The 19,768-nt window shown below is 36.9% G+C and overlaps 2 protein-coding genes across 2 annotated transcripts; one reads left to right on the top strand and one right to left on the bottom strand.

Annotated features, from left to right (window-relative positions):
• The first annotated feature begins 1,799 nt into the window (after positions 1-1,799).
• On the top strand, positions 1,800-7,500 carry rsl24d1 (ribosomal L24 domain containing 1). Its single transcript, XM_084094902.1, has 6 exons — positions 1,800-1,982; positions 2,904-3,017; positions 4,179-4,251; positions 4,354-4,417; positions 6,045-6,130; positions 7,152-7,500. The coding sequence occupies exons 1-6, from the start codon at positions 1,902-1,904 to the stop codon at positions 7,217-7,219; spliced, it is 486 nt and encodes a 161-aa protein (XP_083951028.1). The 5' UTR covers positions 1,800-1,901; the 3' UTR covers positions 7,220-7,500.
• Positions 7,501-7,707: 207 nt separating this feature from the next.
• On the bottom strand, positions 7,708-16,903 carry plex9.1 (PML-like exon 9.1). The gene is made up of 3 exons (XM_084094901.1): positions 16,681-16,903; positions 16,422-16,484; positions 7,708-10,111 (listed from the first exon to the last, which is right to left on the bottom strand). Exons 1-3 carry the CDS (start codon positions 16,811-16,813, stop codon positions 9,588-9,590), a joined length of 720 nt encoding a protein of 239 aa, XP_083951027.1. The 5' UTR covers positions 16,814-16,903; the 3' UTR covers positions 7,708-9,587.
• Between the last annotated feature and the right edge of the window lie 2,865 nt (positions 16,904-19,768).

The raw sequence follows: 19,768 nt of genomic DNA, 5'->3' as shown, positions 1-19,768 counted from the left end.
CGCAAAATGATTCACTCGAAACGCCGCGCGTTGGCGACCCCTGCTGGTCAGATCAGTGTAAATGCAATGAAAACTCATGCCAAACATTTTACAAACCAATTACAAATGTTTCATTGAAAGTGTATTAACAAATCATCTATTACCATTAAATATGAAGTGTCTGTATAATATGTGTTATTTAATTAATTAAATTGTAGGGCTTGTCTTATGGAGAGCTAGAGACAATCAACTAAAAGGCTTCCTTTTTATTTTAGTCCTATAAATGTATCGTTCAAAATGTCTACACACATATATATATATATATATATATATATATATATATATATATATATATATAAGTAATATAAATAATAATATAAAATAAAAACAAGCGGAGAAACATTTTGAAACGTTTCGAAACCGTTCATCACTACTGAAAATAACCCAATTCATTACGATTTTACACAAAACCACTTAAAATTAAGCAATTAAATTTGGATACAAAGTATCTATCTGTCCGTCCGTCTGTCTAAAATTGGAATAATTCAAACAGAAGTAAAATAATCACAATAATTTTGTTCAGTGTATGTTCTGTAAAAATCCATTTGAACTTGAAAACTTAAGTTTAGTTGCTGCCTTAATTGTTTTTAAATGTATAATCAAATATTTTGTCTGGTTGAATCTCGTACATAACTTAAAAAAATAAAGTTGTTGAAAGGGTCAAATTATTTCGATGAGTTAAAGTAACAGGAAAACATCATAGACAGTATAAGAAAGGAAAACATACATCGCCATGATTTATTACTCATATTGATATTATACTAGTGCAGTGCCCGTGCAAAATCAGTTTTTGTGTGTGTTTTTAGTAATTGTTGGTTTGGTGCCCGTGAAAGAGACTGAGTGTGAACGCACTGAATTCAGGGAGCAGGCTAGGTTACTACAAATGATGGCCGTGAATAAACTATAATATTTAGAAGTAAACAGTGTAGCTGACAGAGTGTTTATGTCAGAATGTTTATTTTTAAACCACAACCTTTAAGTGCTTCTTTTACCGATATATTTAAGAAGTTTGTGAATAGGCTACTATGATGCCCGTGAAAGAGACTGTGATCGCATTAAATAGGATATGTTTAGTTGGTGAATAGCATAGGCTATTATTACACAGTAGCGATAACATTAAGCGCACCAGAGTTAAATATAATATTCAGAAGTAAACAGCATAGCTGACTTACAGATTCAGTTAACATCCACAAATGAATAAGTGCGTCGATTCAGGGAGCAGTGCAAAGTGCCCGTGCAAAATCAGTTTCTGTGTCTGTTTTTATTAATTGTTGGTTTCTTGGTAAAGAAAACACATTTTTACTCAAATTAATCAAAATGGATTTATCACGTTCTGGAACCAAACTATAATATTCGGAAGTAAACAGTGTAGCTGACTGAGTGTTTATATCAGAATGTTTATCTTTAAACCACAACCTTCTTGGGGCTTCTTTGACCAATACAACCCTCTAATGTCAGAATGTTTATTTTTAAACCACAACCTTCTAAAAATGATATATTTAACGATATCTTTAGCATTTCTCATCCAAACAACGTCAAACTTGGCACTGCACTTACTCGTGCCCGTAGCGAGACACCTGTCGAGTTTGAAATCCATCGGACTAACGGTTCGAGAGATATGCGAGTAACACACACACACACAGACACACAGACACACAGACAGACAGACGTTCCTGTAATTTATAGATAGATTGTACAGTGTGAATGTGCGGTAATGCCACTCCAGGCCTCTCAGTGGCGCTAGAGCCTGTGCCCTGCGTGATGACGTCATGCGCCGGAAGCGGAAGGAAAGCGTCCTCTTTTCCGCCTGTGTCCGCAGCGCTGCGACACATGTGCGAGTTAAATAATAACAACTGATCAAAATGCGAATCGAGAAGTGTTATTTCTGCTCGGCCCCGGTTTACCCGGGACACGGGATGATGTTTGTGCGCAACGACTGTAAGGTAAGCACTCGGTCGATGGCTATTACTGGCGTGTGTGTGTGTGTTTATGTCAGTGTGTGTTTATACGGACGATGAGTGTCATTTCAACGATTAGTTTAACATTGATGCTTCATATGGTTTATTATTAACGAATTAAATGTGAATTAGGTGTTTGTGTACGAGTTCACATATTCATATGTGTGTTTATGAACAATTGTTCGTGTCGACACTCGACAGTAACATTTCAATATCATAATGCATATAATGGAAACATGGGAGAATCATGTTTTACATAATTTATAAAATAAGTTTACATAATAGATAACAATTTAACAATCATTAATCTAATAAAATATACATTTATACTGTTTTATTTTATTTTATATTATTCACACTACCAGTCAAAAGTTTTGGATCGGTAATATTTTTAATGTTTTTATAAGAAGTCTCTTCTGCTATTTATGAACTTTCTATTCATCAAAGAACCCTGAAATAAAAATGTTAAATAACTGTTTTTTCAACACTGATAATAATCATAAATGTTTCTTGAGCATCAAATCATCATATTAGAGTGATTTCTGAAGGATCATGTGACACTGAAGACTGGAGTAATGATGCTGAACATTCAGCTTTGATCACAGGAATAAATTACACTTTACTAGATATTCACATAGAAAACAGATGATTTACAGTAGAATAATATTTCACAATATTATTTGTAAAATGTCACTTTTTTTTCTTCTTTTTTTAATCAAATAAATGCAGGCTTGGTGAGCAGGAGAGACTTCTTTTAAAAACATTACAAATGTGACTGCTAGTGTATATTGTACTATAATTGTTAATATATTATCACATGATGTCCAGAATAAGCCTCTGGTAGTTCTCACGCGCTCTCAGTCTGTGTTTATCAGTGTGAATCCTGACAGGTTTGTGGTTGTGAAGTCTTTCAGGTTCTGCAGATCTAAATGCCACAGAAACTTCAAGAAGAAGCGAAACCCGAGGAAGACCAGATGGACCAAAGCGTTCAGGAAATCAGCGGGCAAAGAGCTGACGCTGGTGAGAGACCGCACACACCTGCACCTGTCAGACAGCGGTTATGTAAGCGATGAGGTTCTCGAGGCTGCGACCCTTCAGCCGTGACTGATCCCGATACACCACTCGCCTCGAGTACCTCATCGCTTTTATAGAACGGTTACCACACAATACAAATATTAAAGCCGAAAAATATGTATCAATGCAAATTTCATGAAGTAAAATCACTAAAAGCCTTCCTTCCGCTGGAAAAAAATAGTCCCAAACTGATCGTGAACAGCAACAGAAGTGACATTATTTCTCCGTTAGATGGCGGCAAAGACGGTCTTTATGAGTGAGTCAGTCAGGAGAGAAGACTTTTATATTGAAAGGACTGAAACTTGTGAACTGAACACGGAGAAGCAAGAGCAACTGACAAATGACTAGCGTTTCATGGCACGGGGAAACCCCATAACTGTTCAAAGGACAAGATATCGCTGCGGACATTCAAACTGATTTATTATTAAGAATATAGGACTGACCTGAAGGAAAATGACATATCTACTGTAAATGCAGGTACACTGACTTACTCGATCTCTCACAATACTCTACTCTATAAGCTTGAACAATATCAATGAGAACAAATATGTTTACGTTGCTAAGAGTGGTTGCTAGGGGTGTCGTGTAGTGACACACAGAACCGTTGGGTGAAGCGGTCAAAGCTATTGACCAATCAATACAATACATATACTTTATTGTCCACTTAGGGAAATTTGTCTTGGGCAACAGTGTATGCTGCATTTTTAAATCACATGAACCTCACATAGAGCGTCCATACATGAACATGTAAATGTGTATATTATGTGTCTTATTGCACATCTAAAAAGGGGATTGTTATTGCACAATTAACCACGGTATAAACCATAAAACCAGCAATAAATAACAATAACCAACAGTAGATAGTAATATAAAACAATAAATTATATAAAGTAATCAGTGCTAACCAGAGACAACCATACGTCTTTGTACTTGCCATTCAGGATTCAAATGGAGGCACAAAAGAGTTTTTAAACCGACTGAGTCGATATTTGTGCGCTCGATATCTTCTACCTGAAGACAGAAGCACATACTCAGCATGACCAGAATCAAGGACTGGAACTAACCGTGATATACACTCTCATTAATGCTGGTGATTGTGTTTGACAGGATAACGCGCTGGAGTTCGAGAAGCGCAGGAATATTCCCGTCAAATACAACAGAGAGCTGTGGAGCAAGACGAGTGAGTGCGACGGCTTTACTGTGGTGTTACTGTGGTGAAACTGTGGTGTTACTGTGGTGAAACTGACCCACTCTCAATCTGAACTGTGTGTGTGTTGAACAGTGGCGGCGATGAAGAAGGTCGAGGTCATCAAGACCAAGCGTCAGGCGCGGTTTATCATCAACAGGTGAGCTCAACATTTAGCATCTGTGTTTTCTGAAATTTAGGAGCAATATTTTTATGCACATTTTGGAATATTGCATTAAAAACCTTGCCGTGATGCGCTTAAATTCTAATCATGTGCATAAACCACTTATTCGCTCAGTTGTTTCATCCGAATAGAAGATGTAAACTGTGACAGAAACACATTTACTGAATAAATCCCTCAGACATCAGGTGACTTTGCCTCAGAGGCTGTGATTGGATAACGAGTAATCAGCGGACCAATGGCATCGCAGCATCTCAAATGTTGGTTTGGTGGCTCTGAAACGCCGGAGTCAGTTGCCTTGTCCACACACACACACTTGTGGTCTTTGCAAGTGTTAACAGAGCTTTTATTTATTATATTTCCAATACTTTGCATTGTAAAATAAACGTCTACGTGTCTGTTCAGTAGTCGCTGTGTGACTAACAGAAGACACGCATTTAAAATTGTGGTGCTTCTAATTAAGTGATGAAAACAGGTGATGTAGTAAATAGGCTACACACACCATACTCATCCTTTGCACCAATAAAACGTGCAACACTTTGTTTTTACTACCAATTTTTATGTATCTGATTAATTTAAATTACAGTGGAATGTTGTCCTCGACATCTTGCGATTTCGGGGCACATGAGTTGCCGAACATAATGCATGATGGGATACGCTCTGAATCGGTATTGGAGATGCTGTGGGTTTAGTGTGCATTAAAGGGGTCATCGGATGCCCATTTTCCACAAGTTGGTGTGATTCTTTAAGGTCTTCATGTAAAGTTTGTAACATATTTTGGTTAAAATTCCTCAATGTTTGTGTAAAACAACACCCTTTCACCTCCTCAAAAACAGCTCTGTTCACAGCGACCCGTTTCGGTGCAAAGGATAATGAGGTGCATGTCTCTTTAAATGTTAATTGCACCTCATTATCCTTTAAAGAGACGCGCACCGAAACGGGTCGCTGTGAACAGAGCTGTTTTTGAGGAGGTGGAAGGGTGTTGTTTTACACACTATTGAGGAATTTTAACCAAACTTTTATATATACGGGAAATATGCTAATACGGGACAGTCCGTCAGCGGTCGTGGGCGGAGCATGAGCATTATGACATCATATTGCTCAGAAAGTCCAAACGGCTTGATTATTGAGTGTGTTCAGGCTTTTTGAGGATTAAAAAAAGGAGTGAATGGATTTTTGTCATTGTATGGTGGTTGTTCACACACTGCAAACACACATTTATATGCAAACACCATGTAAAAGTGAATTTTTGCATCCGATGACCCCTTTAAGGGCACTGTGCTTTTTCAGGGCATTTTTAAGACAGTCTTGCACACTTTCTTCCTGTCGCGTGCGCGCGCTCTCAAGTGGCCGAGACCACAAGTGTGTGTATTTGGACAAGGCAAAAGTGTGTGATCAGAATGATTCGGTGTAATTTCCTCCAGAAGCGTCTCGCACACGAGTGTGTTCTCGAACACCAGAGAACATGACAGCGTTTACTGTGTTTGACGCTCTGAGACACACTCGTTTATGATGGAGAGAAAGAGAGCCGATTGCAGAAACTTCCATTTCTTGTTAAGTTGGTCAGTAATTTGATTCCTCCATAAACATGTCCATATTTGCGCAGGTTGAAGAAAGGCAAAGAGCTGGAGAAGGCGGCCGATATCAGCGAAGTCAAGAAGAACATCCACCTCATCAAAGCTCCACACGCAGGTAACACACACACTGCACACACACACACTGTGTTTCACGATTTCCTCATGATTCTGATCAGACAGCTAAACAAAATAACATCATTTACTAGAGGTTTTGACAAAATGTTGCAGTATACTTAAAAATGTTAATTACTGAATGAATGATTCAAGGACTCACTTATAAACTTAGAGATGCACCGATAATTGTTAATATTTGAAAGCCGATAACCGATTAATCTAAATCCAAAGTTTGATATCATTTTTGAGAGCCTGATTACAAAAACATCGTCTCATCATTTAAAGCCACGTCTCAAACACACAATTATAATGTTCTCATGTTATGTAGCCGATATGACAGACTCGAGCTGCACATGTTGCACTGAACTGTATTTTCCTTTTCAAAGTGATTACAATCATATTTCAAGCAATTCAAAACCATCATGTTGAACAGTGCGCATCTGAAGTCTCTCAGCTGAAGGAAATAATACATTATTTATCAGCTTTAATATATCGGCTAAATCTTCACATCGAGCCGATACTGATAATGTGGCCGATATATCCTGCATCCTTATCATAAATACTTTACTTGTTTTATTACTGGAAGAAAGAGTTACTGTTGTACTGGATCTGCATTTTTGAGTGAATCTCGAGTGAATGATTCAACAACAAATACATTTAACAGCCACTTGTCGCCACCTACTGGTGTAATGATGTAATTGGTGCGATCGTGTCACAGTGGTGATTTACTTTTTTTGATCTCTACTGTAGACATCAGTGTTTATATCCGAACTATAACCTTTTATCCCAGTACTTCTGTCATTATTCGAATGATTGTAAGACAGAAATAATGATTCTGTGGTTGAAAAGACTTTGTTTCATACCTTCACATGACAGCGGCTCTCTCTGGATCAGAACACATCTGAATGTTTGAATGAAAGGTTTAATAGACCGAGTCAAATCTGTCATTTAGGAATGAGATCGTGTGGGTGTTTAAAGATGAATTGTGTCTGTTAAATGTCACATCTGCCGTCTCTCCTCAGGTCAAGCCAAACAGCTGGAGGACAAGATGGTCCAGAAACTGGCAGAAGACGTGCACATGGATGAGTGACACGAGGAACACTTCACATCTGGACTTGCAGAATCTTTCTGCTGGAATATTGAGAATCCTGATCTACATAAACATGAATATTCATCAGCATCCAGGCGGAGTCGACGGGACTTATTTGCATGTTCCTTCTGGAAAAATCCTTCCTTTTGCTCTAGTGGCTGAAGATTATTTTGGACATGAAGTTTTGTGTGTTGTAACTGTCCATATAACTGATCATCAACACTTCAACTCGATGGAATTTGTGCAAAATCTTAATTCCAATAAAAAAAAATTTGAATTTATTTTTTCATGTTTGTAAATGTCTAGTTGCCACTGAAATACATGAAGTCATATATATGAAGGTTAATAGAGTGAAATCAACAGGAACATATATATTTTTTGCATTCAGTTTCATAAAATGGTTCATATTTCCAGTTACTGAATAAATATCAATATATGAGTGTTAATATTCATTCTGACACCTGAGATCAAGAAAGGGAAGCAGAACCGGATGCAGAAAGTTATATATAAAGTTTAATAAAGTGAAATCAACAGGAACATAATTTTTTTTGTATAATTTTACAGTTTAACAAACACCAAAACAAAGGAAAAAGCAAATTTAGCACCTTCATAAAATAGTCCATGTTTCCAGTTACTAAATAAATAATATGTGAGAATGTAGAAATGAAATTCTGAGAGAGATCATATCCATTCGGACACCTGAGATCAAGAAAAGGAAGCAAAACCAGATCCCAAAACCTGATATTAGACGAACATAAAGTTTAAGGAAGGCAGCAAATAAAAAACTTTTAACACTGTGGCATAATTTACAGATGATTTAAATGATAAACATTATGAAACACTTTACACACACACGGTCAGTGTAAAATAAGGCTTCACATCACACATTACACAGTTATTGCAAATTCAATAAAGCACAGATTATAAAAAAAACTTTTGAAAAATGAAAATGATATGAACCGTAATTTATGAATAACTGCTTGCATCAGCCCAAATATTTTTTTACTTTTCATTATAAAATTATTGCACCCTCTAAGCACTATTTCTATTCTGGAACTTAAGTTTAGTGCAACTTAATTCCGCTAACACACATCGCACAGTTGTTGCAAATTCAATACAGCACAGATTATTAAAAAAAAAAGTTTTGAAAATTTAAAATTTAACCGTAATTTATGATTAAAAAATGTAATTTATGCCAAAAAAATTATTGCACCCTCTAAAAGGCACTATTTCTATTCTGGAACTGTTAAGTTTAGTGCAACTTAATTCCATTACCACACATGCAGTATTTCCAGCCAGTGAAGGAGTACCCGTGACATCATATATTGCACAGTTATTGTTGCAAAATTCAATAAAGCACTGATTATAAAAAAAAAACTTTTTTAAAAAAGAAAATGATATGAACCATAATTTATCGATGGCTGCTTGCATCAGATGAGCAGCCAAAAAATAAAACAAAAATTATAATTATAAAATTATTGCACTACTAATGCACTATTTATATTGTGGAATTTGCATTGAGTTGAGTGCGCGGTTAATGCGGTAACCGCTGCATCATCACAGGGCTGTTTTGTGCCTCCTCATGAGGTTGTGGCAGGGTTTCCACACACGATAGTGCTAATATAATATATTAACTAATGTTAACTTATGAGCCATAATTTATGGAGATGATTTGCCAAAAAAAAACAAAAAACGTACCTTTTCATTTTAAAACTAATGCACTCCACTATGAAAAAGAAATTGTTGTTTCAACTTAAACTCAGTGTTTGTGCCGCCTTCATTTTAAGTTTAATCAACTAGAAATGTGAAGCTGTACTGAGCGACAACTTGGATATTTGAGTTGACTAAACTTAATAAAGTTTTCATGCTGCCTTACATTTTTAAGTTGAAACAACACTTTTTTGTACAGTGTATTTCTATTCTGGAACTGTTCAGTGCACTGTTAAAGCAGTAATCGCTGCATAATCGCGGTAGAGCTAATCTAATTAATATATTAACTAGTGTTAAATTATGAGCCATAATTTATGGAGATGATTTGCCAAATATAACGTACCTTTTCGTTATAAAACTAATGCACCCACTGTGAAGAAGTAATTGTTGTTTCAACTTAAAAAAGTCAGTGTTTGTGCCGCCTTCATTTTAAGTTTCATCAACTGGAAATGTGAAGTTGTACTAAGCGACAACTTGAATATTTGAGTTGACTAAACTTAATTTAAGGCAGCATGAAAACTTTAAGTTGAAACAACACTTTTTTGTACAGTGTATTTCTATTCTGGAACTGTTAAGTTTACTGCACCGTTAAAGCAGTAACCACTGCATCATCGCGGTAGAGCTAATATGAATATGTAAACGTGCTGCATCATCATCATCATGTGAGTGTGGTGGTGTGCTTCCTCACGAGGCTCGGGCTGGGGTCCCACACGCGGTACAGCTCCTGCAGGGTCCGGGCGTCCTCCGAGGCGTCGTGCGCGCCGTACGGCTCCCGCAGGAACTGCTGCACGAGGAAGGGCTGGGAGTATTTCTGCAGCTGGAACATGTCTCTGCTCAGCGGCAGCGTGTCCACGCACCCCGACACCACACGCCTGAACTCCTCCAGCAGGACGAACTCCTCCAGGACCCTCCGCAGGATCGGCCAGTCGAAGCGCCTGCTGTTGTGGCCCACCAGGAACGGCCCACTGAAGGTCTTGAGGAACGAGATGAAGTCGGCGAGGGCGCGCATGTGTGGGACGGTGGGAACGGGACGCCGGTTGAAGAGCAGGGATTGGCCGGAGAGCGTGAGACCCGTGACCCGGGACGCCCCGTCAGTGATGCTGCAGCGGGGCAGGAGGTACGCGTTAAACGTCTGGTTCCCGCTGATGGCCGACAGCTGCACGATGTCACACGCAGACGTGTCTGAGGACGGGAAAACACGGCTCAGCCATTATGACATTAATATTATACTTATTCTTTTTTCTTTTTTTTTACAAAAAATTGTTTTAAACATAATATTTTGCACTGATAATTAACCAATTAATTTTCTTTAGGCATTATGGGATGGCATTTTGATGTTTTATACTTTTTTTTTTTTTTTTTTTTACAATATTTTACTGTAGAATTACGCATTAAAGCTTTTAAAAATATTTTTCAGTAATAGTTAACCAATTAATTTTCTTTAGGCATTAGCGGATGGCATTTTGATATATTTTATATATATTTTATACTTATTAAAAATGTGTTTTTTTTTTACAGTATTTTACTGTAGAATTACATGCATTGTGCTTTTAAAAATATTTTTCACTTATACTGTAGTTAACCAATTAATTTTCTTTAGGCATTAGTGGATGGCATTTTGATATGTTTTTATATATATATTTTTATTTTTTTTTAAGTAATATTTTACTGTAGAATTACGAGCTTTTACATTTTTTTTATTTTATTTTAAGTAATATTTTACTGTAGAATATTATATTGTATTATATTATATTACTGTAGATGGGTCAGTGACGTGCCGCACTGATTTGCACTTCCAGGAGCAATAAATATTATATATTTATATAAAATAGGTTTAAAATTATATATATGCTTTAATCTCACATCATTTGTCCTCCTCACTGTTCATAATTGTGTGAAAAATTCAAAAATAGGTAACTTTTAGACTATTAATGTGGTCAAATGTCATACGGTCAAACGGAATTCACTTAAAGTTATTTAAGACAATTGCATTTAAAATGATTAAAAATGTTTAAAAATGATCAAATTTTTCATTTGGCATATTTATTCAAGTCTTAAGATAAGCATATTAAAGTATCAGTGAGATAGACCTTTAAGAAATGTCATTAGAATCTAAAACAAATTGTTCCGCAAAGACACATTTTCCCTATGTCATACGGTAAAACAAAGTTTGGAAGCCATTTAGGAACTGAATATTAATGACTTAAGTCATGTGACATGTGATGACATCACTCAGAGGACCCCTGAAGACCAGCCAAGTTGAAAGTAAGTTTAAGATTTTGCTCCTAAATTTCAGGTAATTTCACCTTTTCCAAGTGTGTTACCATGTGTCACAGATTTGGGTGTCATATGGTCAAACGTCAAAAAAGGGTTTAATACATTTAAAATTTGAAAAAATATTGATTTACAGGTGAAATATAAAGTTTAAAAGTCAAGGTCAAGGGTAAAGGTGGAAGGAGGTGGCCAAGCAACTGCCTGTTATAATGGACAAAGCATGAAACTGTCATAAGGGCAAACAAAAAATGTCATACGGACAAACGATTTTACCATATGACATGTTGTTATACCATATGACACAGAGCATTTAACTGAATTATTTAGTTATTTCTTAATTGTTTTATCACATATATAGTTTGTACAACTATTATGAATTAATATTAACATATATAATATATTTCTGCCTATTTCAAGCATTTTTACAGATTCCTCTTACAGATTAATTACAGATGCCTCTTTCTAGTAAGGAGAGGGGTGCACGTTTCCGTGCAAAGCTAAGGGCAGATCCTGCAGCTAGAGAGGAGAACCTAGCCAAGAGGAGGGAAAGGTATAACTGTGAGAGTATATGATGTCTGAGCTCTGAAACCTTGGAGAGAGACCGATTGATACCGGTCAGGTGTAAGCCTGGGGACTTCCTCGAGTGTGAAGGTGGTGTCTACGGACGCCTCCACCTCGGGATGGGGAGCGCTGCTCAAGGGCAGACCGTTCTTCGGCCAGTGGTCAGAACGGGAAAAGCTTCTACACATAAACTGCTTGGAAATGATGGCAGTCGACAACGCGCTTAGGCGTTTTTGTCCTCGGATAAAAGGACACCACGTTTTGGTCCGTTCGGACAACATGTCGGTGGTAGCCTATATAAATCGCCAAGGAGGTATCAGGTCCCGAAACCTCTACAGGTTGACGGAGCGCCTCTTGGTCTGGGCTCAGCACAATCTGCGCTCGCTGAGAGCAGCGCACGTGCCAGGCCACCTGAATGTGGGACCAGACAGACTGTCCAGGAACAATGTTCCGACAGGGGAATGGTCTCTACACCCACAGACAGTCCAACTGCTGTGGAAGACATTCAGCAGAGTGGAGGTAGACCTGTTTGCATCTCAGGAAAACGCTCACTGTCCGGAGTTTTTCTCCAAGAGCAGGGATGCGCTGGACCACGTCTGGCCCCGCTGCCCGTTCTATGCTTTTCCCCCGTCACGCTCCTACCTCAGGTATTAGAGCGAATCAGGGAAAACGGATGCTCAGTGCTACTTGTGGCTCCGTTCTGGACGAACCAAGCTTGGTTCCCGGTTCTGATGCAGCTGACGAGCACTGCCCCATGGCCAATACCAGTGAGGAGGGATCTCCTCTCTCAGGCCAAGGGCTCGATCTGGCATCCTCGCCCGGAGCTTTGGTCCCTGCATGCGTGGCCCATCAACGGGTACCCGCTAACCTCCCGGTGGGAGTGTTAAACACAATCACGCAGGCTAGGGCCCCGTCTACTAGACGGCTCTATTCCTCAAAATGGTCTGTGTTCTCTAGCTGGTGCACAGCTCGTGGCTTTTCACCCTCAGACTGTGGGGTGATGGAGGTTCTTTCCTTCCTGCAAGAGCTACTGGATAAGGGCAGAACCCCATCCACGCTCAAGGTTTACGTGGCGGCCATAGCAGCGTTTTCTAAACCGATGCTTGGCCAGTCACTTGGAAGAAACAATCTGGTCATTCGCTTCCTTAGAGGAGCTAAGAGGCTGAATCCTCCAGACCTCCCTCAGTTCCCATGTGGGACCTTTCTACGGTTTTGGAAGCCATGAAAGATGCCCCATTCGAGCCAATCCAATCAATAGATATCAAACACTTGTCTTTCAAGACAGTGTTTCTTCTGGCTCTCGCTTCAGTAAAGCGTATAGGGGACTTGCAAGCGCTCTCAGTGAGCGCGACGTGTATGGAATTTGGGCCAAATGACTCAAAAGTCATACTCAAACCAAGGCACGGGTACGTTCCTAAATCCCTCAACACACCGTTTAAGGCTCAGGTGATTTCCCTGTCGGCCCTGCCGGCCTCCAATGAGGAGAAGGACGCCAGCTTTCTTTGCCCGGTCAGGGCATTAAGGGCTTATGTGTCTCGCTCGACTGTCTTCAGACAGACAGAGCAGCTCTTTGTTTCGTTCAACGGACGTTCTAAGGGACTAGCTGCCTCGAAACAGTCTATCCAGATGGATAGTTGACGCTATAGCGCTGGCTTACACTTCTAAGGGCCTGCAGTGCCCGTTAGGTGTCAGAGCGCACTCCACAAGAGGCATGGCCTCGTCGTGGGCTTGGTCTAGTGGGATTGCCTTGCAAGATATCTGTATGGCGGCAGGCTGGGCCTCCCCATCTACATTTATAAGGTTTTATAACCTAGAGGTTCCCGCCTTGTAGGCTAAGCTGCTTTCGATCTAAAAATCAGTACTGTCTGCCCGAGGCTATCAACTCAGAATACTGAAACTGCTCGAGCGCAGCTCGCTGATCGATTAAATAACTCTATGGGCAGTGTTTAAGACCCATAATATTCATCAGACCAGGCCGAGTTTTTCGCCCTGACTGTGTGAAACACTATTGATATAATTTGCTCCTTATAGGACGCTACTTATTACAGGAATGATGCTGTTCCAGCCCCTCTTTCCTGGACTCTCTGCGAGTCCCTGGTGATCATGCACTATATGAGCCCTGGGCACTTGCCCTTGGGACTTCGGTGTTGGATCTCAGCACGCACAGCGTTTTACACTGTGTTCCCCTAGCGTAAGATATTACGCAGTACGAGACCTCTCGTAAGAGAACGTACTCGGTTACTAACGTAACCTCGGTTCTCTCTAGAAGAGGAAACGAGTACTGCGTATCTTTGCCGTGCATGCATCACGCTCTGGTTCGCTTCGGCGATGAAAAACTAGATTCTACAGCCTGTCGAGCTATATTTATAGGCCCAAGCCACGCCCGTTTCGGCGGGACGTGACGCAACATGATCCTCATTGGATCTGACATCACGAGGGGCCTCTCTCGATAGGCTGCTGCAGTTGCCACAGGGCAGCCAATGGGCGCGCCAGCTGTCTCGCCTATGTCTGCATGCTGCCGCAACGCGTTTTACATCAATTCAAAATTAAGGATAATTTTTGGCTTCAATATCTCGCGGAAAAGAGGTTTTCCCACATTCTCACAATGTTACTGTTATTTGTTATACGTTTTTCATGAAAAAGTGATGAATCTTTTGATATGAGCTAAAAGAAATGTTCAAGTGTTGGGAAATATATTCTACTGTTAATAAAAGGTTCACTTGAGATGCCTTGTTTTTCTTTGAAATCATTCTGAATTGGCCTACATCAATTTATTACATAAAAAATGCAATGAAACATTGAAATTGTACTATGTCATACGGTAAAACAAAATATGTCATATGGTAAAACATTGAATTTTAAAAGAAATAAAAATAAATACTTTGTTTGTTTACATGGTTCATGAAAATAATGGAGGAGAGCTAGTATGATATATATATGTATATAACTTCAAGGCATTTTTGACTAATTTCTAGCAAAAAAAATAGAACAAATGTCCATAGATGACATGCTGTAGTCGTTAAAAAACAAAATATCTAGTATTTGTGGTGTAGGTGTTTATATTTTGCAACTTGTTATAGAATACTTACAGATCAACTATTACATTCTTGGTTGTATTTAACCGTGTCATGAATATCAAATGTAATTTATTTCTAAAAATCACTTCGTTTTACCGTATGACATTTTCAAGGACTGTATACAAAGAAACACATTAAAATGTCATATATTGTTATTTTTTATAAAGGGCACTAATAAAAACAAAAAATATACACATAGATTTACTCAAAAAATGCTATATTTAATTTGTCTTTTCATTTTTATTTTTTTACTGTTTTGAAATTCTAAAACGTCACTGACCCAGATATATATTATCTGTAGAATAATATTTTTTGTTTCAGTTATCGTTAACCAATTAATTTTCATTAGGCATTATGGGATGGCATTTTGATATATTTTATACTTTTTTTATAATATGTTACTGTAGAATTGCATGCATTGTGCTTTAAAAATGATTTTTCATTTATACTGTATTTAACCAATTACATTTTTTAGGCATTAGCGGATGGCACTTTCATATACAAGTTTCAGTTTTATACTTTTTTTTTTTTTTTTTTTACTGTAGAATTAGATGCATTGTGTTTTTAAATATAATATTTTTCCACTTATAGTTATATTGGGTGACTTATTAGCAGAGCAGATATTGGGGAAAACCAATTGTTTAGTCAATACTTTAAGAAGATCCTCTTGATTCGAACTTGTGCTTGGCCTAAAAAGTGACATAGGTCTTGTAATTGTTCAACAATAAGGCTGCATTTGTTACAATAAGCACATAATTACAGTTCAGACCATTAATGGCTCATTACCATATCCTGGTTAAAACCAGACCATTCTCAGTAGTAAATGAGTCTAATTTTGCCGTAATCTAAAATCTAAATTTGCCGGAAGTTGTCTGGGTTTTCCCAGGCTATCATTACCATGCTACGCTGTGCATAGTTAACAATGTTAACTTTTTTCTTCCTTTTTTCATTTGTAATGAAAACTAGCTACCTACACATTCACAAGCTATATCTACAACATGCCACAGTTGTAATATAAATCTTTATGAAAAAATCTATTCCATTAACAAATAGGCTAATCTATTATAAATTCTACAAGTTAGTCAAAATTTACCACAATAAATACAATAGAATTTGATAAGTAAAGGTGGTCATGAGTTTTAAAAGCTTTCTAATTTATGTTGGTGCAGGATGATGTTTTCTCTCGGTCTTATTTATTAGTTTATGTGGTTGTTTTAGATTATGTTTGACATTCTCCATTGTGTTTTAAAGCAGCAAATGCTCAATAGATTTCAAACAAGTTGCACATTGTATCATCGTAATGGCTTGCGCAAATCTTATCGTAGCGCTGGTGAGTATAGTATATATTCGTACGGGAACTTTGTGCTTATAAATATGATAAAAGCATTAAACTCACGATGCATATAATTAAGCAATGTCCTGATTCTATGTTTCCATTAACCATGTACAAACTGTTGATTATATAAAGCTTAACAGATTATTGATGTTATCACATGATGAAAGTGACACTAGTGTAGTCTAAAAATGGCAAACAAAGATCACATGATCCTGTAAAAGCTGTAGAAGTGTGTGTTATATACCCAGTCCAGTGGTTTCCAGGTCAAAAAACACCGGCGTCTCTGCATCGACTATCATGGCTTTATCTGTCGAAACAAACCAGTACAGCTCATTATGCTTTATTAGTGTTGTTGCGAAAGTTACATCTTGTGTCACTGCTGTTCTTTGGTTAGCATAGTGAATCTCGGTGACAAACAGCCCTTCTAACCCTTTATCATACAACAGAGCTTTAGTTTGTAACATATTGACACACATATTAAAGGAGAACACACGCGAACTCACCGCTCGGGCTCGCGCTCCACCGGAACAACCTCAGCAGGGCTTGCGTGACCGCGCTTATAAAGCTCACGACCAGATCAATCAGCGATAGTCTGGGTTTATTTCCCGCAGATTCCACGCGTTTAGACTTTTTCATTTTGTCGTCTTGAATCTGTTTCGTTTCTCCTGAATGTCCTCAGCGATCAGTTTCGCTTTTATTATGAACACTGATGACGGATCCATGAGCAATGCGCGCTCCGCCCTCACGAGGACAGCAATGACCGCAAACGCCATGGCAACTGAAGTTTGGTTGTTTGTTTGTTTCCACAGTTGTTTCTTAAGTTTCTCCTATGTTTGTTACCACAGTTATTACCGCGTTTCATAAAAACAAAATTGTATTTAAGGGTGTTTCTGCAACTACGGGCACTTTTAAGTTCCAGGAGTGAAATTTTAGATGTTAAAATTTGTCATTTGATGTTTCATAAATATAAACGTAGTGTCAATACACACCTTGACATAAAAAATAATGAATAAATAATATGATTTAATGTAAAATTATGAAGCATTTATAGGTCCAAACACCATTTTTGCTCATGTCCCACACCCGTGGTTTCAATGTTGAGATACTTAAAATTAGCTCATTCTTTGGTAACACTTTAGAATACTGTATCTTACTTACTGCATAACTAATAAGGAATTATTGAGGAACTAATAGATAATTATTTATTAACACTTAAGTCACTACTGTTAACTACTAAGGAAGATGTGTTAACTAATTAGTATGTAATAAAATTGTATGATTGTGTTAAGTTTCAGTTAGTTAATCAATAACTAATGAATTATGTCATAACTCTTGAAGAACTATTATTAATTATCTATTAATTAATGTGCAAGAAAAATAACTAAGAAGTAACTACTAATGAACAGTCATACACAGTGGTTACTACAATAAACCATTTTATTTTAGCAGTGGAGTGGTGGATGAAGTACACAAATCAAGCACTTGAGTAAAAGTACAGATAACCCAATAAAATATTACTCCAGTAAAATGATAAACTATTGGCCTATTCATTTTCAAAATTACCTTAGTAAAAGTACAAAGGTAATTACTTGAAAAGTAAAAAGCACTGATCAATGTTTTTTATTTTATTTTCTAGCCAGTTTTAGTCATTCTTCAGCACTAATAAGAAAGATAAGTGCAGACATTTACTAGGCTATATATTGATCTGCAAATAAGCAAACTTTTTATTTAATTAGCAAAATGTATCATAATGTATGATAACTTATCTATTTTACAAAGGTTTAGATAATACCGTTAATAATGTGTTTTTTACAGTAAGTTTGATTTGAGTCAGAAGTATGTGGTAATTCTGTATTAATTACTAATGAGTTCCCTATATTCTCACTTTAGAATACTGTTCCAGGTTCCAAGTAATTCCTGAAGAATTATCTAAGAATTATTTGTTAATTACCAATTAATTTCCTTATATGTTCACTTTAGAATACTATTTCAGGTTATAAGTAGGCTAATTCCTGAATAATTATGTGATAATTCTGTATTAATTACTAATGAGTTCCCTATATTCTCACTTTAGAATACTGTTCCAGGTTCCAAGTAATTCCTGAAGAATTATCTAATAATTATTTGTTAATTACCAATTAATTTCCTTATATGTTCACTTTAGAATACTGTTTCAGGTTATAAGTAGCCTAATTCCTGGATAATTATTTGATAATTATTTATTAATTACTAATGAGTTCCCTATATTCTCACTTTAGAATACTGTTCCAGGTTCTAAGTAATTCCTGCAGAATTATTTGATAATTATTTATGAATTACTAATAAGTTCCCTATATTTTCAGTTTCCCTCAGTCATTGCCTCAAACATGAATTTACTCAATGGCATTCTATGCTGAGGAAAACAGACACACACAGTACTGTATATAAAATATAAAAACTAATCTGAGGTTAGTTTTGTATGACTGTTCATTAGTAGTTACTTCTTAGTTATTTTTCTTGAACCTTAATTAGTAGATAATTAGTAGTAGTTCTTCAAGAGTTATGACAGAATTCATTATTTATTGATTAACTAACTGTTACTTAACACAATCATAAAAATATATTACATACTGATTAGTTAACACATCTTCCTTAGTAGTTAACAGTAGTGAAGAAGTAGTTAATGAATAATTACCTATTAGTTCTTCAATAATTACTTATTAGTTATGCAGTAAGTAAGATACAGTATTCTAAAGTGTTACCCATTCTTTTACAATATGACATTATTTCAAATGGAATTGTTTAATATACAGATTAATTTACTGCATCTTAAAATTCTTTGTATTATTTACTGATCATTTTTATGATTTTTTTAACTAAATGCAGGGCTGCCAACTTTTGAGTTTAGCTTGGAGTGAGATTTTTACACCCCCCCCCCCCCCCAATCTCCAAGGGGGGGGGGGGGGGGGGGGTATGTCAAAACAAATATTGCATTACAATAAGTGTAATTGTGATTGTCAAAACATTTGGTAACTAAATAGAATTTTATGAAGTTTAGTGACAACATGTTACAATGTTTACATTGTACAATGACTGGTATAGGATACAGTTTTTATTATTGCTTGACAAAAATTTCAAGATTTCAATTCCATTCTTGTGATTTGATTCCGATTTTGATTCAATATTGACTATTTTGGATACATGTTTATTTTAAATTTTATTTAAAAAAAAAATCTCACCTAATGCTGTAAACATAGAGGGCCCAATCTGCTGGTATTATTAAAGGTTAACAATAATATTAAATTAAATATAATGCAGTTTTTGTTATAATAACAATTATTTAATGACATAAGTAAAAATATAATAAATATGTAAAGTGTTCAGCAAAATCTCCTCTCTAGCTATTTTTTCTATTTAATTAACATGCTATGGTCGTTAAATGGCTTTCCTGAGGTAAATGTAACGTTATGTGACATAATTGTTCTCCTGCTGTTATATTGACCTCTTTCCGTGGTTGAGAAACAATAATTGGTCGATATTATGTATACTTTCGGTAAGTTGTACTGCATCTTTAAATAAAAAAGTAACAGGTGATCGGTTCACGTGCACTTG

Source organism: Abramis brama, assembly GCF_963993115.1.
Source record: "Abramis brama genome assembly, chromosome: 20".
Taxonomy (NCBI): Eukaryota; Metazoa; Chordata; class Actinopteri; order Cypriniformes; family Leuciscidae; genus Abramis; species Abramis brama.
This window is presented reverse-complemented; position numbering and strand designations above follow the sequence as displayed.

Coding starts and splice junctions, on each gene's coding strand:
- rsl24d1 (XM_084094902.1), top strand. CDS start 1,902: ATGCGAATCGAGAAGTGTTATTTCTGCTCGGCCCCGGTTTACCCGGGA. Junction 1,983..2,903: donor TTGTGCGCAACGACTGTAAG/GTAAGCACTCGG, acceptor GTGGTTGTGAAG/TCTTTCAGGTTCTGCAGATC. Junction 6,131..7,151: donor CATCAAAGCTCCACACGCAG/GTAACACACACA, acceptor GTCTCTCCTCAG/GTCAAGCCAAACAGCTGGAG.
- plex9.1 (XM_084094901.1), bottom strand. CDS start 16,813: ATGAAAAAGTCTAAACGCGTGGAATCTGCGGGAAATAAACCCAGACTA. Junction 16,485..16,680: donor GTGGAGCGCGAGCCCGAGCG/GTGAGTTCGCGT, acceptor TTGTTTCGACAG/ATAAAGCCATGATAGTCGAT. Junction 10,112..16,421: donor CCTGGAAACCACTGGACTGG/GTATATAACACA, acceptor TCCCGTCCTCAG/ACACGTCTGCGTGTGACATC.